At 39.0% G+C, this 16,066-nt stretch overlaps 1 protein-coding gene across 3 annotated transcripts in view; it reads left to right on the forward strand.

Annotated features, from left to right (window-relative positions):
- The window catches only part of SLK (STE20 like kinase), a 107,340-nt gene extending 97,780 nt beyond the window's left edge, over positions 1 to 9,560 (forward strand). For all 3 annotated transcript variants that reach the window (XM_089690264.1, XM_089690265.1, XM_089690266.1), the window contains 2 exons: positions 329 to 442; positions 3,625 to 9,560. In XM_089690264.1, coding sequence (XP_089546390.1) covers positions 329 to 442; positions 3,625 to 3,771 — 261 coding nt within the window. In that variant the 3' untranslated portion in view covers positions 3,772 to 9,560. The remainder of the gene's footprint in view (positions 1 to 328; positions 443 to 3,624) is intronic.
- Positions 9,561 to 16,066: the final 6,506 nt, after the last annotated feature.

The following is a 16,066-nucleotide window of genomic DNA, read 5'->3' on the forward strand; positions in this document are numbered from 1 at the left end:
AGCACACCAATCGGGAACAATCCGCACGTTTCGGTATATTACTGTCTATGTAGTGTAAAAACTGTGGGAGGAGTTAGGGTGGTAAATTTGGCTATAATAATAATATATATGTGAGATAACAGTAAGTGGTCTTACCATGCAAGAACACTTAATAAAATAAAAATGTACCAAAACCTTTATAATTATTATTTAAAGCATAGCCTCCTTACTGTGTAAAGTGTGTATTTTGTGGCTTAAATATAATTTTTGGTACTTTTTAGTTTAGCACCGTGTACCATGCTGCCTCTTTTATGCTATTAAACTATTGCCACTTGATTTCACATTTTAGAATGAAAAATGCCACCTATTAATAGAACATGAAACACAAAAGCTGAAGGAATTAGATGAAGAACATGCCCAAGAACTGAAAGACTGGAGGGAAAAACTAAGACCACGGAAAAAGGTAACGATCTGCTGCTCCAATAGGTGCAAACCTGACACATTACAGTGTTACTAATCCCAGGAGCCTGCATTCACTATATCTGGTCTCCCACTGTACACAGAACATGGAAATGCAATTATTTTAGTAAATATAAACTTCTAAATACCTTTTATCAGCAGTTAGAGCAGTCTTGTGACTTCTATCAGTGTCCAATAGAGCACTGGTTAAAGCTTGTAGGAGTTTTCATTCTCCCCTGATTGCCCATGAGGTTGCATAACCCCTGACCTCTGTCTGGTCAGTACTGATTGGCCCTGTGCTGATCACATGCACTCTCCCAAGAAAAAAAAAAAACCCTTTAGCAATAAACACCAAACTGAGTATTAGCAGCTTGCACCCAAGGATCTGTTTTATCAGCAGATAGATTGGGGACAGTAGAAAAATGGGAGGATCAGAGAAGTCAGAATCAAACATCCTTTTTACACAATGCAGAGGATTAACTCCTTAGGTTCCACAGTGAGTATAACAAGCATGCTTTACTGCATATACAGACTGATTTTACTGTTGTGGGTTTAGTAACACTTTAACCACTAGCCTACCGGGCACTTATACCCCCTTCCTGCCCAGGCCAAGCTTTGTTTCTATTATACAATTTTGCAAACAGGTAATTTTTCTCCTTCACTGCATTGATGAGACAGCACTGATGAACTGGCACTGATGCTGCACTGATAGGCGGCACTGTTGGGCAGCACTGCTGGGTGGTACTGATGGAGGGCACTGGTGGGTGGCACTACTGGGCACAGGTGGGTGGCACCGATGGCACAGATGGGTGACACTGCTGGGCACAGGTGGGTTCTGGGCACTGATCATCAGGTCACTGATCATCAGGTCACTGATCATCAGTGCGATCTGTTTTCTGACAATTGCCGGTTATCGGCAGTACAGCGTAAGGAAAGTGCAGCTGACAACCGGCAACTGCATTTACCCAGTGATCTGCTGTGTCATTGGACACAGCAGATCACGTGGTAAAAGGCTACTGTGATTGGCCTTTTACCACATCACGTGATCAGCTGTGTTTGTAGGACACAGCGATCATGGAGATTGCTGGGTGCGTGTCGCTGGGGGCATTCTGGGAGGGGGCATTCTGGGAGGACGTCATATGTCAAGTGGTTAATTTGCCAGGTTATTTTCTGCTAGTATTATCTGTTATACTCAGATTCAGGAGTTACGTGCAGCACGTGCTTGCTCTCTTAAAGTGGTACTAAAGGCAAAATAAAAAATGACACATATGATGCAGTCTGTCACTAGCATTAAAGTGGAACTTTAGGTAAAAAAAATAAATGTTTGGATAGTCAGGATTTTTAATGCAGAAGAGACATGCTTTTTCTGTTCTGCATTAAAGCTACCTATCTGCCTGTCCACCCCTGTACAGTGAGTCATGCAGGCGCAGCTCAATATAAAAATTTGGCAATACCGAGTTTGATGGAACTGCCGCGCATGTGCACGAGTGACGTCACCCCCGGCCCGTCCAATGACAGATGTCAGCAGCCAGGCAGGGATCTCCGGCACAGCGCATCGTGGGATTGGAGGTGAGTATAATTCCAGTTTAACAAAGCATTCATTGTTTTTTTTGGTCCCCTGTAACTTAGTTTATTACCCGTTAATCATGCTGTTATTAGTCAACTTCCTTTAACAAACCAAACTATGCAGCAAAAGTGGAGGATTGAAACAAACTATGTAGCATTAACAGGGTTGTTTACAATGGTCATTTTTTTATTCATTTATCCCAAAGGAAAAATAAATGGTTTCTGCACCTGCTTAAAAGGTGCTAGCTGGAGATTGGTTGTACTTTGTTAATCACTTATGTAAAGTCCATCTAAATCTGTTGGTCCATCTAACACTACCCTATCCAAACAGTGTTTCTGTCCAAGGGTGTCTCCATTGCTCCTCCACAGATAAACGAGACATCCTAACACAGCAAGTGTGTTATTGGCCTGATTACCAGGTGAAATGCAGCCACCACATTGAAGGAATGCTAAGCTGCAATATATTACATTTTAGTTTTTGGATTTAGATGTGCTTTAATCTCTCTGTGATTAGCAGGAGGCACACATTCTCACTCACTGATTTAGCAGGCAATCTCGCTCGCTCTTTCTCTCTCTTTCAAGAGGGAGAGATGGGAGAGCAGCTTATTGTAAATTCTAGCAATGTGTCCTAATATGTTAAAGGCCTAATTGAAAAGCCCAGTGTTTTCATTAAACTACTGAAAACACGCAGCAGAATGAAGTAAAAGGAAGAACCCCCTCCCTCTTTCTTCTGGCTCATGTGAGCAAGTAAGAATTTCTGTCTAGAGAGCGGCAGTTGGGGGGGAAGCATGTTTTACATCCTAAAAAAATACGGAAGCTCCCTGCTTTAAATGTTTGTTTAAATTAAAGATTATATACACATAATGAAATATAAATGTATAAAAGATTTACAAGGTTTATGAAACCCACAAACATTAAAAAAATAGACCAAATTTCACTTAAAAGACTAACTCCAGAAATTTTTATTTTTTTTTGGTTTTGGGTGTCGTGGGAAAGAGTTGTTTTTAAGAGTTGAGAGGGACCCCACTGGAAATATTTCCCTCACTTCCTGTCCCTGTGATACCAGTACAGAAAATAGGGTGAGCGGTTGTCATTGGGACCAGGAGGTACAGAATGCAATAACAGACCTCCTAATACCTTTTTTTTTCTGTCTGTGTTTTCTCAGAGAGTTTTTTAATTGCTACATATCTTAAAAGGAAGTGAAGAGAAATCACCTGGCAAATAGTTGTGAGTTGAACAAAATACTTAGGGCTGGTTCACACCTGAATCACACAGGAATGCTGTCTGGGTTCCTGTGTGATTGCAGTGTGATTTTCAGCCTATACATTTGAATGGGCTAAAATCGCTCTGGATTGCACCGAAAGTAATGCATTCACTAATTTTAAAAAACGCACTACGTTTGCGATCTGTGTGTGGGGTGCCACCCTCAATATATTGCACACCTACTGCATTTTTAATGCTGTGTGGGAATTGCGCATGGAAGGCGGGTTTCCAGCATTGAGTTCCAGTGTGAATAAGCCCTTAAGTAAACCGTAGTAATAATATTTGTATTTGTGAAATGTGTTTTTTCTGTTCTTGCAATATTTTCTGAAAAATAATATGATGATTATTCATTTGTAGGCACTTGAAGAAGAGTTTGCAAGAAAACTTCAAGAGCAAGAAATGTTTTTTAAAATGTCCGGAGAGTCGGAATGCCTTAACCCTACAACACAGAGCCGGATTTCTAAATTCTATCCTATCCCAAGCATGCATTCTACTGGCTCTTAACTATGTTCTTTTTAGAGATTGTTTTATATACTTCTACCGCAGCCATGTCACTTTTGGAACTTTTTTAAATAAGCATGGATAGATTTTTTTTTTTTTGCGTAAGAATCTGTTTTAAGGCTGATTTTTTTTTTTTTTTTTTTTGTTTTATAAAGTATACAGTATATATAAAAATGATATAACCTAAATTAAATCTACTTTATTGTTTTGTACAGCTAGGACGCAAAATCCTGTGAAGGCCACTATGCTGTTTGCTTGTGTTGATGCAGAAACAATTTGGACATATTTTGTATTATATTTAATATGCAAGAAGGTAAACTTTATAGTGTATCTTCACAGAGTACGCAGCTATATTATCCAGTCCTTGAATCTGGTTAGTCAGCTTTTAACGGATTAGGGATAATATTTAGCTTGTCATTAGGATTTTTCCAAATGATTTTAACTTTCAGTTAATTGCGTGAATCTCTGATATCCACATTTTCAAAAAGGTTGGTTTGTTGCCCACAGCATCCACTTGATTGCTGTGGAAAATATACTTTCCTTGAAGACGTATTTAATACAAGATTTTATTTATATTTCCACTTATACTGTATTTGTAAAGCAGTTGACTGCTGATATCAGTACTTTTTTGCTGGAAGGCACTAACACTGTAATGTGCCGTTATAGAAACGCAATGCAGCAGTTAGGCGTCGTGCAGACTGTCTAGTCAGTTGTACTTGGATCTCTATGTTGTTGCTCCTAGCCACAAGTTTCAAACTCTGTGATACAAACCTACTCTTGGTACCTAAAAGTTTTACTCTGAGGACTGTAACAACTAAGCTAACATTTGGGACACTTATTTAAATGTGGAAGCCATTATTCTCAATAAGACCTGCTAGGCCTCATTTTTGAAAACTGGTTCTAACGATGGTAGTAGTACCTATGATAATACATTTATGTGTAGGGTCTATTTTTAACAGCATTGTGCAAAGAGCAATGGTGATACACATGTCCAAAGCAACTAATGAAAACTCATATTTCATAAGGCTGTTGACACAGATGTTTGTGAAAGACGATTATGTTGCGTAGGTTTAGGGTGCATTCACACCTGCGAATGCACCTTGCCTCCGATTGGGTGCCCTCGATAAGCTGCGAGAAGCTTTGCATTGAAGGCAATGGACGGTTCCCAGCGCTTGCAGTTAATCGCACCCACTTGCATGTATAATCACTCATTCAGCGTTCACATGTGAGTAATTAGTTCTGGACTCAGACAGCCTGCATACAGGGTGATCACTCACATGTGATTGCTGCATGAGTGATTGCATGCGAGTGGCTGCGATTAGGTGTGGGATCCGGCAGTCTCCCATTGCTTTCGATAGGGCTGCCTCTCGCAGGTAATTGTGGGAAGCCCTGCAAGGGTTCTCGCATCCAATCGCGGAGGCAGGATGCATTCACAGGTGTGACTGCACCCTTACTATGTGCCACTATTATCCACTTTGTGCTATTAATTACGATCCTATTATTTTCTAAAGTAAGTTGGAAATAGTATCTGGTCTCTTCGGGTAACACTGTCTTCATCTGTTTGCATCTTGAGGAAACTGGGCACATAGTGTTGATGCTATAGCCTACAGCAGCCAACCAGACCCCCCCCCCTTTTTTTTAGCTGATGGTAATTAATCTGAATGCTATAGGTTAACACGCATTGTTATTGATTTAGTTTCGGTAATTTGAAGAGGTTTGTTTAGAAAACTTCAAAGCAGTCTGTGCTTTACATTTTGAGCTAGAATTCCTTAAAAAATACATTAATTGACATTTTGATTTGAAATAATTGAGTGAGTTAAGGGGAGAAGTATTTTGTACACAGCTTCCAAAGGGAGCATTTTGTTTTATTCGCTTTGCTTCTATGAGAGCAAATTTAAAACAACGTATTTCAATGATTAAATGGGTATTTTTTCAAATTAACTCCCATAGACACACTTTTATGTCCAGACTGGGGCAGCTTCAGGGCTTTGGTTTAAGCCAAAGTATCTGCAGTGGGTTTGGAGTTTATACCGGCTGCATCTTTAGTTACGTGTTTTACTTGTTTAACCAGCAAAATGCCCATTTGCAAAGCACTCATCATTTTTTGCACTAAAAGCTAACTGCAAGCACATTAGAACAACACCCATAACCATATTTGTTGTTACTTTTATCTTTTGAATTACATTGTTTTTTGTTTTTTTTTTGTTAATCAGTTAAGTTAGTCTTGTGATGACCTAATCCAGTAACTTACTAGGAGCCCGTGTATGCACACAGTCAGCCATTTTGTAAGCTACAATAATAATCTTTTTTTTGGGGGGGGGTAAATAATTTATAGGAATATTTTCAAGTTCACAAACACGTTTAGCCCTAAAATCTACAACTCCTTTTTTGAAGTAAAACATTGGTGAGGCTTTCTTTTAGAAAATTGCTTTAATCTCTCATTCAAAGAGGAGGTAAAACGCATAGACAGTTAGTTTTGTCATAAAAATCACTGACTCTATTGTATGTGGTTGGTGAGCACAATTTAGCACACAACCCTCCATCAAGCAAAACCCACTCCCTCTTAAAACTGAATGCAATAGAAACCTATGCTGGAATTTTTTTAAGCAGAGTAGAGTTGAAACTATGTATTTAGTTTGCTGCATGTTACATTTTCCCCATTACATGTATTCAAGTTCAACAGTAATTACATTTTGTATTTCACCTGCGGTGGCTTTGATGACTTTATAACATATAAAATTATTATATAGTGAAGTTTGCGCTTGTATAATTTAAAGGGCAAGTTGTAATTTTTTTTGGTATTAACTTTGTTGTCTTTGAGCAATTTATATAATGTCTATTTACATTACATCCATAACCACTGCCAGTGGATTGGTGTGCCACTGAGAAATTCTGGCCTTGAAGATGTTTGTGAATCCAAGTCTTCCTGGCCCTTTTCAGAGTGTGAGCTGGACAGGATCCACACTGTACCTTAGGAAATTAAGGCCACCGCTATTTGGAGTCACATTAGTACATCATTCTCACCGCTAAGCGTGTACACAGGGATCGCTGAAAAAAACAGTTATGTGATATACAAAACGTAACAAGACACATCTGTAAAAAAGGTTTACTTATGTTTTATTATATCTACCCCCCCATATGTTATCTTTTTTATAAAGGCACATTTACACAATACATTAAGGCAAAACATTATTTTGTGTTAAGGCAGCCAATTAATGGGTATGTTTCCCTAAGGCATATTAAAAGACATTACATTTTTAGTACTGTGTTGGGGTGCCATTCAAAATTAATACCGCTACCACGACAATTGCATGTTGCCATAATGCGGCTGTGTGAATGGGTCCTAAACAATTCTAAAATATATATATATACATAAATATTTCGACTGTTTACAGAGAATGGAAGCTGCCATGATAGGGTTAAAAACTGTTAACCATTGAATCCATTGGCAGGCTGCTTTTAGTGGTCACATGATGAAGACAACTCAAGGCATCTGCCTGGTTTTGGCAGACAACGGTTAGCATTTTCTGCAAAGTACAGTTCATAAACTAGCTTTCTATAAAAATTCAATTGTCTTCTATTGTAAGATGGGACTTTGAAATACTGCTCTACTAATCTCTAAAAATCGTCTATGTGGATTTTAGACAAGCAAAGATCACAGAGCAGTGGTGTTCAGTTCCACACAGTAACCAACCACCAAGCAGCTGTCATTTGGTTGACACCACTATATCAATGAAAGCTGGTGTCTGGTTGCGATGCCTTACTGCACACAATTTCTTCTTGAACTGTGGTCAGTCCATTGTGTGTTTTAATACAGCACATTATAAGACTTGAAACATTAATTTCCAGAAGCAGATAGCAATGTCTGCAGCAAGACGTTGTGGCAAGAATGATTACTGCAGTGTAACAAGAAGATAATGCAAAGTGTTACATTTTTTTAGGGTGCATCTCTCATGCAGCGATCACATGCAGATGATCAGCCCTGAACGCAGACTGCCTGTGATCGATGTGAATTCTTACGCTGAGGCGGGGTGTATTTTCAGGTGTGAATGCACCCTTAGCCCTAGTTCACAAAGGAAGTGTGACTTCAGGTGCCACTTGGAAGATATCTTTGCGGCTTCATGCACAGATGGCTATGCAAGTAGCACCTGAAATTGCAAAAAGTAGTGCAGGAACTACTTTCAAAATCGATGCAACTCTGACAGGGTCGGAGTTACACCGATTTGACCAGTCCCATTGCGGACAATAGGGTGTGACTCATGCTTTTTGAAACTAAATGACAGCATGACAAGTTGACAGCATGACAAGTTTCACCGGTGTGAACCAGGGCTTAATCATTGCTTGGCTTACTTTATCCATCCTTGAAAATGCATGCATCTTACAATGACTTGTAAAGCTATTGTATGCAGTTGTCACCACATGTGTATTACCTGCTATTGCTTCTTAGTGAAACATTGTATAGGTTAAAAAAAAAAAAAAAAAAAAAAACAACTCTTCATGGTGAGTGAATGATACAGAAATTAAAGTTACTTAATAAATAGAACTATTTACCCTTATATATTGTGTAATTGTCCCCTGAGAAGGGCAGTCTTTCATGCACGGCTGCATTTTCCACTAAAAAAACCATGAAAAACACATGGATAGTCCACTAGGTTGTGACAACTTCATAATGGCCTCCGTAGAGGTAGACATAACCATGGAGAAAATCTTGTCACTGAAGGCCCAAATGAAAGAAGTCAACACCTGATTTATCAACATACAAGTAATATTTGAGGTGGACATGGACTTTCAAGTAATGTTACCTTGTGTCTGTGACTCCAGTCATTTAGCCTGCTGTACTAAGTCCACCTGTTTTATTTCAAGGACATAACTGCATAACCAAGATACAGGCAAAACATGCAGAATCTGAACAGTTTAGACAGTTATTGCTGATAGTAAATTGCAAAACTTGATTGAGTACCACTGGCCATAGTTCCCTTTTCCTCTATGATTTTTTTAATTAATATATTCAGTGGACTTTGATAACAATGCTGTAATCTATAGCGGCCAATCAAAAGTTAGCATTTGGCTTCAGTCTGGCTAATAAAAACATACTTCAGAGTGGTACTGCACACCGTTGTTTATTTTATTTAAAAAAGCCCACTATTGTTAGTGAAGTCGTTTTTTGTTTTTTTTCTTGTTTAATGTTTGTGTTTAGAGACTTGACTGTGAGGTTATACCCTTCTTACGGTCTTTATTATGTTTCAATTTCTGAAGAAATAAAAAGACAGACACTTAACTCAGAATGTAGTAAAGACTTGTACTGTCGCCATGCCTGCTGTTTCCCTCTCTTCCAGCAGTTGGCAGGCCTTAAATGTCACAGAGGCAATTACTATGATGAGTGCAAATGTCATCAATTATCCTGACACGTGATGACTACTAAATGCACCTAGAACAGTGGCTGTTGGAAAGTGTTAACATCGGCTAAAAAACGTAAGGAGGACTCGTCTCTGGGTTACACCTCTGTCCAGTACAGCTAGGAACTATTAAACAAAACCGGGTCAGTGATGAAGTCTCATGCATCAAAAACCATACTCTTTTACTAACTTTGCTACTTTTAAGCAGACTGCCAGGTATCCAATAGTTCCTTTGTTCTGTCTTTAAAAAAGAATTTCTGTTTGTATGAGCTAACTTGTATGGCCAGTAATTAACCTGAAAAAAAAACACTCCAAAAGTGTCCAACAAGCACATTTTCGTAAAAAAAAGTCTTTCTGTAAACTTGTTGTACTGTAAATAAATCCGATATACTGTAACCACTGTGACTTGTGTTTTGTTGCTTGCATTTGTTTCTTCTTACAATGCAGCGTAGAGCTGAAGACCACTGTATACTGTATAATAAGGTGTGAAAAAATTACGGAGAGATGGCTAAAATAATTTGCTTGCTTCAGTAATTTTCCTTGGGGATCTCCCCTTTGGAGTTTTAAGAGGCATGGTAGTAAGGGCAAGTACATTTTGACAGTCTTGAAACTTTTGGTGGTTGGAGAGACACTGGGCTTTATAAAAATGTGTCTGAAGATGATTGAGTTGGCAGCACCAAGTTATATTTTTTGATGTGCCATAAATTTCCAAAGAATTTGGTTGGGTAGTAGTAGGCAATAACATTCAACTGGACTTTGATGAAACATAAAGCTAACAAAAATATTGGGCCGTCAAACAGAGTGTAGAAGCAGCACACATGGAGAAAGTAGAAGAAATTGCATGAAACTTGAAATATTTGATTGAGAAGCAGCATTAATTCAAGTGTTTGTAGACATGAAGTATGAACAAAGCATATCCCTCTATGGTGTGTACTTGTCTCAGTCAAGACCACGAAGTGTCATTTCTGTCTGCTGCTTCATTCCTCTGCTATCAGCATAAATCACTTCTGACAAGTTCTGATGCCAAGAGAATAAAGGTGACAGGGGAGGGACCTCTAGCACACAATCTCGGATTGACGGTCTTAGCTCTGTTTCTGTGTGCTGTGTGAAAGGGGGGGGGGGGTGTCCATTCCCTTCGATCAGCTCTCTCCTCACTGAGCTCTGCAGTATATACTTTCAGCATCCCGCCCTGTTTTCTTAAAGCTCAGACACGTTTTATAAATTATGGATGTAGAGAATAGAAGACTGCAGATAAACCCGTACAATTTATGTAGGATGATAACCTGAGGCCAGTCACTTCATTGAGTTTATGTGAGGGTTACACCCACTTTAACTGCTTCCCGTCTGCCCTATAGCAGAAGTACTGCTACAGGGCGGCACGGGTGTGCAAAATCACGTTATATATATGTGAATTTGCATTTCTGGGTAGGGGGGTGTGCAGTCATGCTACCCGCACTGCCATTTGCGGCTGTCAATCACAGGGTTCTGGCAGGTGATTGCCAAGCATCTACGACTGGGAGAGAACTGTTTATAAACAAGACACTTAAATACAAAGTCTTGCATTTTTTTTACACTTTAGTTAAACATTGCATTAACATCAAGCCTCTTATCACATTCCACTGATAATATGATAGATGTTAAATAGTGCCTTGACTACAATTACATTGGAGGCAAGGGCTTACATGCCTTACCTATAAACATTTTTACATTCACCTTTTAATAATAATTCTCCTAGATTGTAAGCTCCAAGGATCAGGCCCTCCTATCCCTCTTGTATTGAACTGTATTGTTGCTGTATTGTCTCCCGTTATATTGTAAAGCGCTGAGCAAACTGTTGGCGCTATATAAATCCTGTATAATAATAATAATAATAATACCTAACAATTTAAAGTGACACTTTGTAAAAAAACAAAAACAAAACAGCTTGAAGTGGTACTTATTAGGTTACCACTTTAGAGGAGAATTATTTGTGCATGTAATGTCAAAATAACTCATAGATGAGCTCATCAAGGTATCATTTTAAACCAGAATATATTTGTATTTAGCAATAAGCAGGACAGTAATTAAAACCATTTGTAAAAGGTTGGGAAAAATAGAGCTCCCAGATAAGCCCTCTGAGAGTCCCAAATCCATGGCAATGAATATAAAGCCAGTATTCAAACAGGACAGTAGAGAAGAATGTACTGCCTACCTACTGTGTCTAGTGAAAGACTGCTTGTACATATATATATATATATATATATACACATACACACACATAAGTATTGAGCGAGTCCTGACCTCAGCTAGACAGCACACCTTTGGGATGAATTAGAGCAGAGACTGTGAACCAGGCCTTCTCGTCTTAAAACAAGGCCTGACCTTACAAATGAGCTTCTGGAAGAATGGTCAAACATTCCCATCGACACCCTCCTAAGCCTTGTGGACAGACTTCCCAGAAGAGTTGAAGCTGTTATAGCTGCAAAGGATGGGCCAGCTCAATATTGAACCCTACGGACTAAGACTGGGATGCCATTAAAGATTGCTTGTACACAAACATACTGTAAATATTGGCAAATATTTTTGCTGAACATAAATATATTATGGGAATATAAATAACCAAAAACAACTATTTAGAGTTTGCTTTCAGTCAGTTTTTATTTATTAGAATAATGAAAAACTTCTAATTAGTTACTATTGGGTATAGCACTTTGCAAGTTTTCTCTGTTTCTTAGTGCATATTTCCATGCTAGCTTTCAACAGAAAACTGTACTCAGAAAAAGAAAGCAAACCATTTTGTTGATCAACCTTTACATACAATGCTGTGCTCTGGAATTGATTACCCTACCACGCCAGCACACTATGCAAAGTGAAAAATGCATTAGGAGATGCAAATAAATCTGTTGTCTCGGAACAATGTGTAACCAATTTCCTTGCTAAATACCACATAATTAAATCTGAAAAACATACTTACAGCATATCAAATAAACATACAGTAGTACAGCGCATAAAAGTGAACATATACAGGCAGAATGAGTGTCACAGGTAATTCTCTGCAGTAAATATATAAATCTGAAGATATATGTTTTTATGAAACGCGTTAAGGAGGAGCCCCACCACCCAGAGATGCCAAGCCGCCAGATCACGGAGGTTCGGCGGCCATTACAACTATTGGACTGGTCAGTAACATTGCCAGCACAGGCTATTTGAATCTGACATAGTGCAGATTTCTTTTATCCTTCCTGCATTTGATTACGCCTTATTACATGTGTGTACTATTTTATATATCCACAATTTTTTCAATAAATAATTTATTATACTACACTATGAGACCCCCCCCTTTTTCTGGCTCTACTATGAGCACTTAACCCCCAGGACCCAGGCTCCATCTGACTTGGAGGATGGATTATATCCCTTATGACCAGACCCATTCACAGACCCTGGAGAGGGACCTCTGATTGACATCTTACTTAACACCCATGCTATCAGAGGTGGATAAGCCTAGGCCAGACCAGGTTCCATTTGGTGTTAGTCCTCCAGACCGGATTATATCATTCAATCCGCATTACATTAGCGCTTCTGGTTAGTTTGCAATCCCACTATTCTTTCGCACACCTCGGATGTTTTGTGTTTCCTGGCTTTCTATTTCTTGGTTGATCATCCACTTCCAGATTTTATATAAATTATTCACTGGAATCTTACCATTTGAAGAGATACTCCCATATCATTTAATTTATCCAACAGGACTATCATTCATACGATATAGTATATCCATATGCTATATTTTATTTCCTGCAGAGAATTACCTGTGACACTCATTCTGCCTGTATATGTTCACTTTTATGCGCTGCACTACTGTATGTTTATTTGATTTCTTGTAGTTCCTTTTTTTGTGCATTTGCTGCTACCCAAGTTAGTGCTTGCTGATATTTGTTTTTATACTTATAGCATATACTTATAGTCATATGGATAAATGTGAATGTATATATATTACTGTGCAAAAGTTTTAGGCACGTGTGAAAAATGCTATAAATTAAGAATAAGTTCCGAAATAGAAATGTTAAAGTATAATAAAAAGCAAACCTTTTTTTTTACGTTTTGGATAGAGTGGAGAGGGATTGGAACCTCTGTCAGTTTTTATTGCTGTTTGCGTCCCATGTTAGGAAGATTCACGCTCACTATTTGTCCTGGTTATGGTTAGTGAAAGTCAAGAAAATTCCAAATTTTGGGTGCCCTCAAAAAAGAAATAATGGGGAAATATTACAATGGGGACCATAGTTCTGGTGAGCTGGGAGTCCCCAAGGGATTCCCTTAGTTGCAGGGATTTCCTCTCATTTCCTGTTTGGCTGTGGGACAGGAAGTGAAGGGAGGTCTCCAAAATTGGAAAAAAAAGTCTGATGGATTATAGCCTTCCCTTGCTCTATCCAAAATGAAAAAAAAAAATTTTGCCTATAGTTCTACTTTCATAGTTTATTTTGTATCAATTTACAAAGTGGAAAGTTAATAAACAGAAGATAAATCCAAATCAAATCAATATTTGGTGTGACCACCCTTTGCCTTCAAAACTGCCTCAATTCTTCAAGGTACACTTGCACACAGTTTTTGAAAGAAAAGATAGTTCTTAATGACACTGGCTGTATGTTTGAGATTATTGTACTGCAGTGTAAATTTGGGGCCAATCACACACTTCCCTGATGGTATGGCATATTGGATATGTATCTGCCTGTAATTCTCAGCATTGAGGACACCATTGATTCCTGACCAAATCTCCAACTCCATTTGCAGAGATGCAGCCCCAAACTTGCAAGGAACCTCCAGCGTGCACCTCCTCCTGCTACAGTGAAATATTTAAAAATTTCAGTCTTCAGTTCCGAGCAACTGCTGTCATTTTTATGCATCCCAGTTCCTATGTTTTTGAGCATAGTTGAGTCGATTATCCTTGTCTCCATATCGGGGATGGCTTTTTGGCCACAATTCTTCCATAAAGACTATTTCTGGATAGACTTCTCTGGACAGTAGATGGGTGTACCTGAGTCCCACTGGTTTCCACCAATTCTGTGCTGATAGCACTGCTGGACATTGTCTGATGTTGAAGGGTTGTTGCCAATTTCTTTATTTTTTTCTATAATTTATATTGCGAAATAGAAAATATTTCAGAACAGCACAATACTGTACAGTCATATACAATGAAAAAAAAAATTAAAATACAGAAATATAAAACTAAACAAAAAGAGAGAGGGCCAGTGATCCCCAGCAAAGGTTACATACAGTAGGTTTCTTATGCAAATGATAAAGGCTCTATACATTGGATCAGCCTACCTTAGACATATTCAGGTACAAAGAGAACTCAGGTACCTCCACAGATTACAATGCGCCAGTGACATGGTACCCACCACCCCAGAATACATCCCCTGAGGTCTAAGGGATGAATGATAACACTATCGTCTAGTGGTCATAGCTCAATATAAACCTATGCAGCAGATGAATGCTGGGAAGGAAAAAAAAAAGTGGGGGAGGAAAGAGGCAAGGGGGAACAAAAGAAGAAAAGGAAAAGGAGAGTGAGGGAGGAAAGAGAATAAAAGAAAGGAGGCAGTGGGGTCCGACCCCTGACCGCAGCGGAAGAGAAGTGAGCAGACGTGCCCGTTTGGCAACATGGGCCCATCCATGTCAAATGGTGGGGATCACCATTTCCTGCAGCAGTAGCTACTGAGAGGGCCGTGTAGTACTAACTTGAGTCCGCTGAACATTACACCTGCACTGGAGACCCTTCACCTGCCAGCCATAAGATCTGTGCCTACCAGTCCATGGTATCTCAATTGGTGCCACCAATCGCTCTGTCCAACTGACAGAATGGCCTTGATTCACTAAGATGTGAGTGTATTAGCAGAGACTGACCATTCAGGCAGACTCCGGTCAATCAATCAGTCGTCTGACCAGCGTCTAGCAAGCTCATTGACGAGCGTCTACTGACTACTTTGCTATCACTAAATGTGGTATCCCGTTTGGCACATTTTTAGGTGCAATACCGGATATGTTCGCTAGATGGCGCACAAGCGCGGGCTTTATTAACATTGGCGTTCTTATGATGGCAAAAGAGAATTCTTAGAATGTAATAAATAGTACACCTGTATTAGAATTTTCTATTTTCTTCTATTTCTTTTCTTGCTGTGTCTCCAAAATGATCAGGAAACTAATGCATTTACTAATGAATGTCATACATTCTGTACTCAAATGTTAAACATTTTCACACTTATATCTCAAATAATTTATATACTTCTAATTTCCCAATATAATTATATATCTTCATTCTCTTTAATCACGTAACTATTCTATGGTAAAGACAAGTGCAGCGCTGTAAATGCATGTGATCAATAATGAATGCATGTAAAAACCAAAAAGTGCAAAGAATTGCAACAATGATGTAATATTGTAAATGGTGCTAAAATAAGTTCATAGAATCATTCCTGAATAATGGAATGTCCTTCGTGTGAGAGTACCAACTCAGAGAGTGCCTATGAATGGCACGTGTGGTCTCTCCGTGACGGACAGTAGTGCATGAACTTGTGAAAGGTAAACCACCCTTGGGACTGGTCTACACTCACCAGAACAAAAGTATTAATGTGTATGGGTTATACACATCACACATCTGGGGGTGCAGCAGTATGCTGGCAGTTATGGGTTAGTCATCCAGCTCCATCCATCCATCCATCCATCCATCCATCAGGGTGGGTGCCCAAATGGTCCTGGGGAGGAATTAGCTCAGCCACAGGAGCCAGAAAGGTGCTCAATAGTGTAGTACACTGTCACAGGGGTGGATGACCTTTCACGAGTTCATGCACTACTGTTCGTGGTTATATTTATCTTGTGTAATACCATTTTACTAGTCTATATCATTTGACCAGCGCTTGCTTTATCATTTTTAA

The sequence above is a fragment of the Staurois parvus genome, unplaced genomic scaffold (genome assembly GCF_062004578.1).
Source record: "Staurois parvus isolate SC_StPar_1 unplaced genomic scaffold, SC_StPar_1.0 ptg000525l, whole genome shotgun sequence".
Lineage (NCBI taxonomy): Eukaryota > Metazoa > Chordata > Amphibia > Anura > Ranidae > Staurois > Staurois parvus.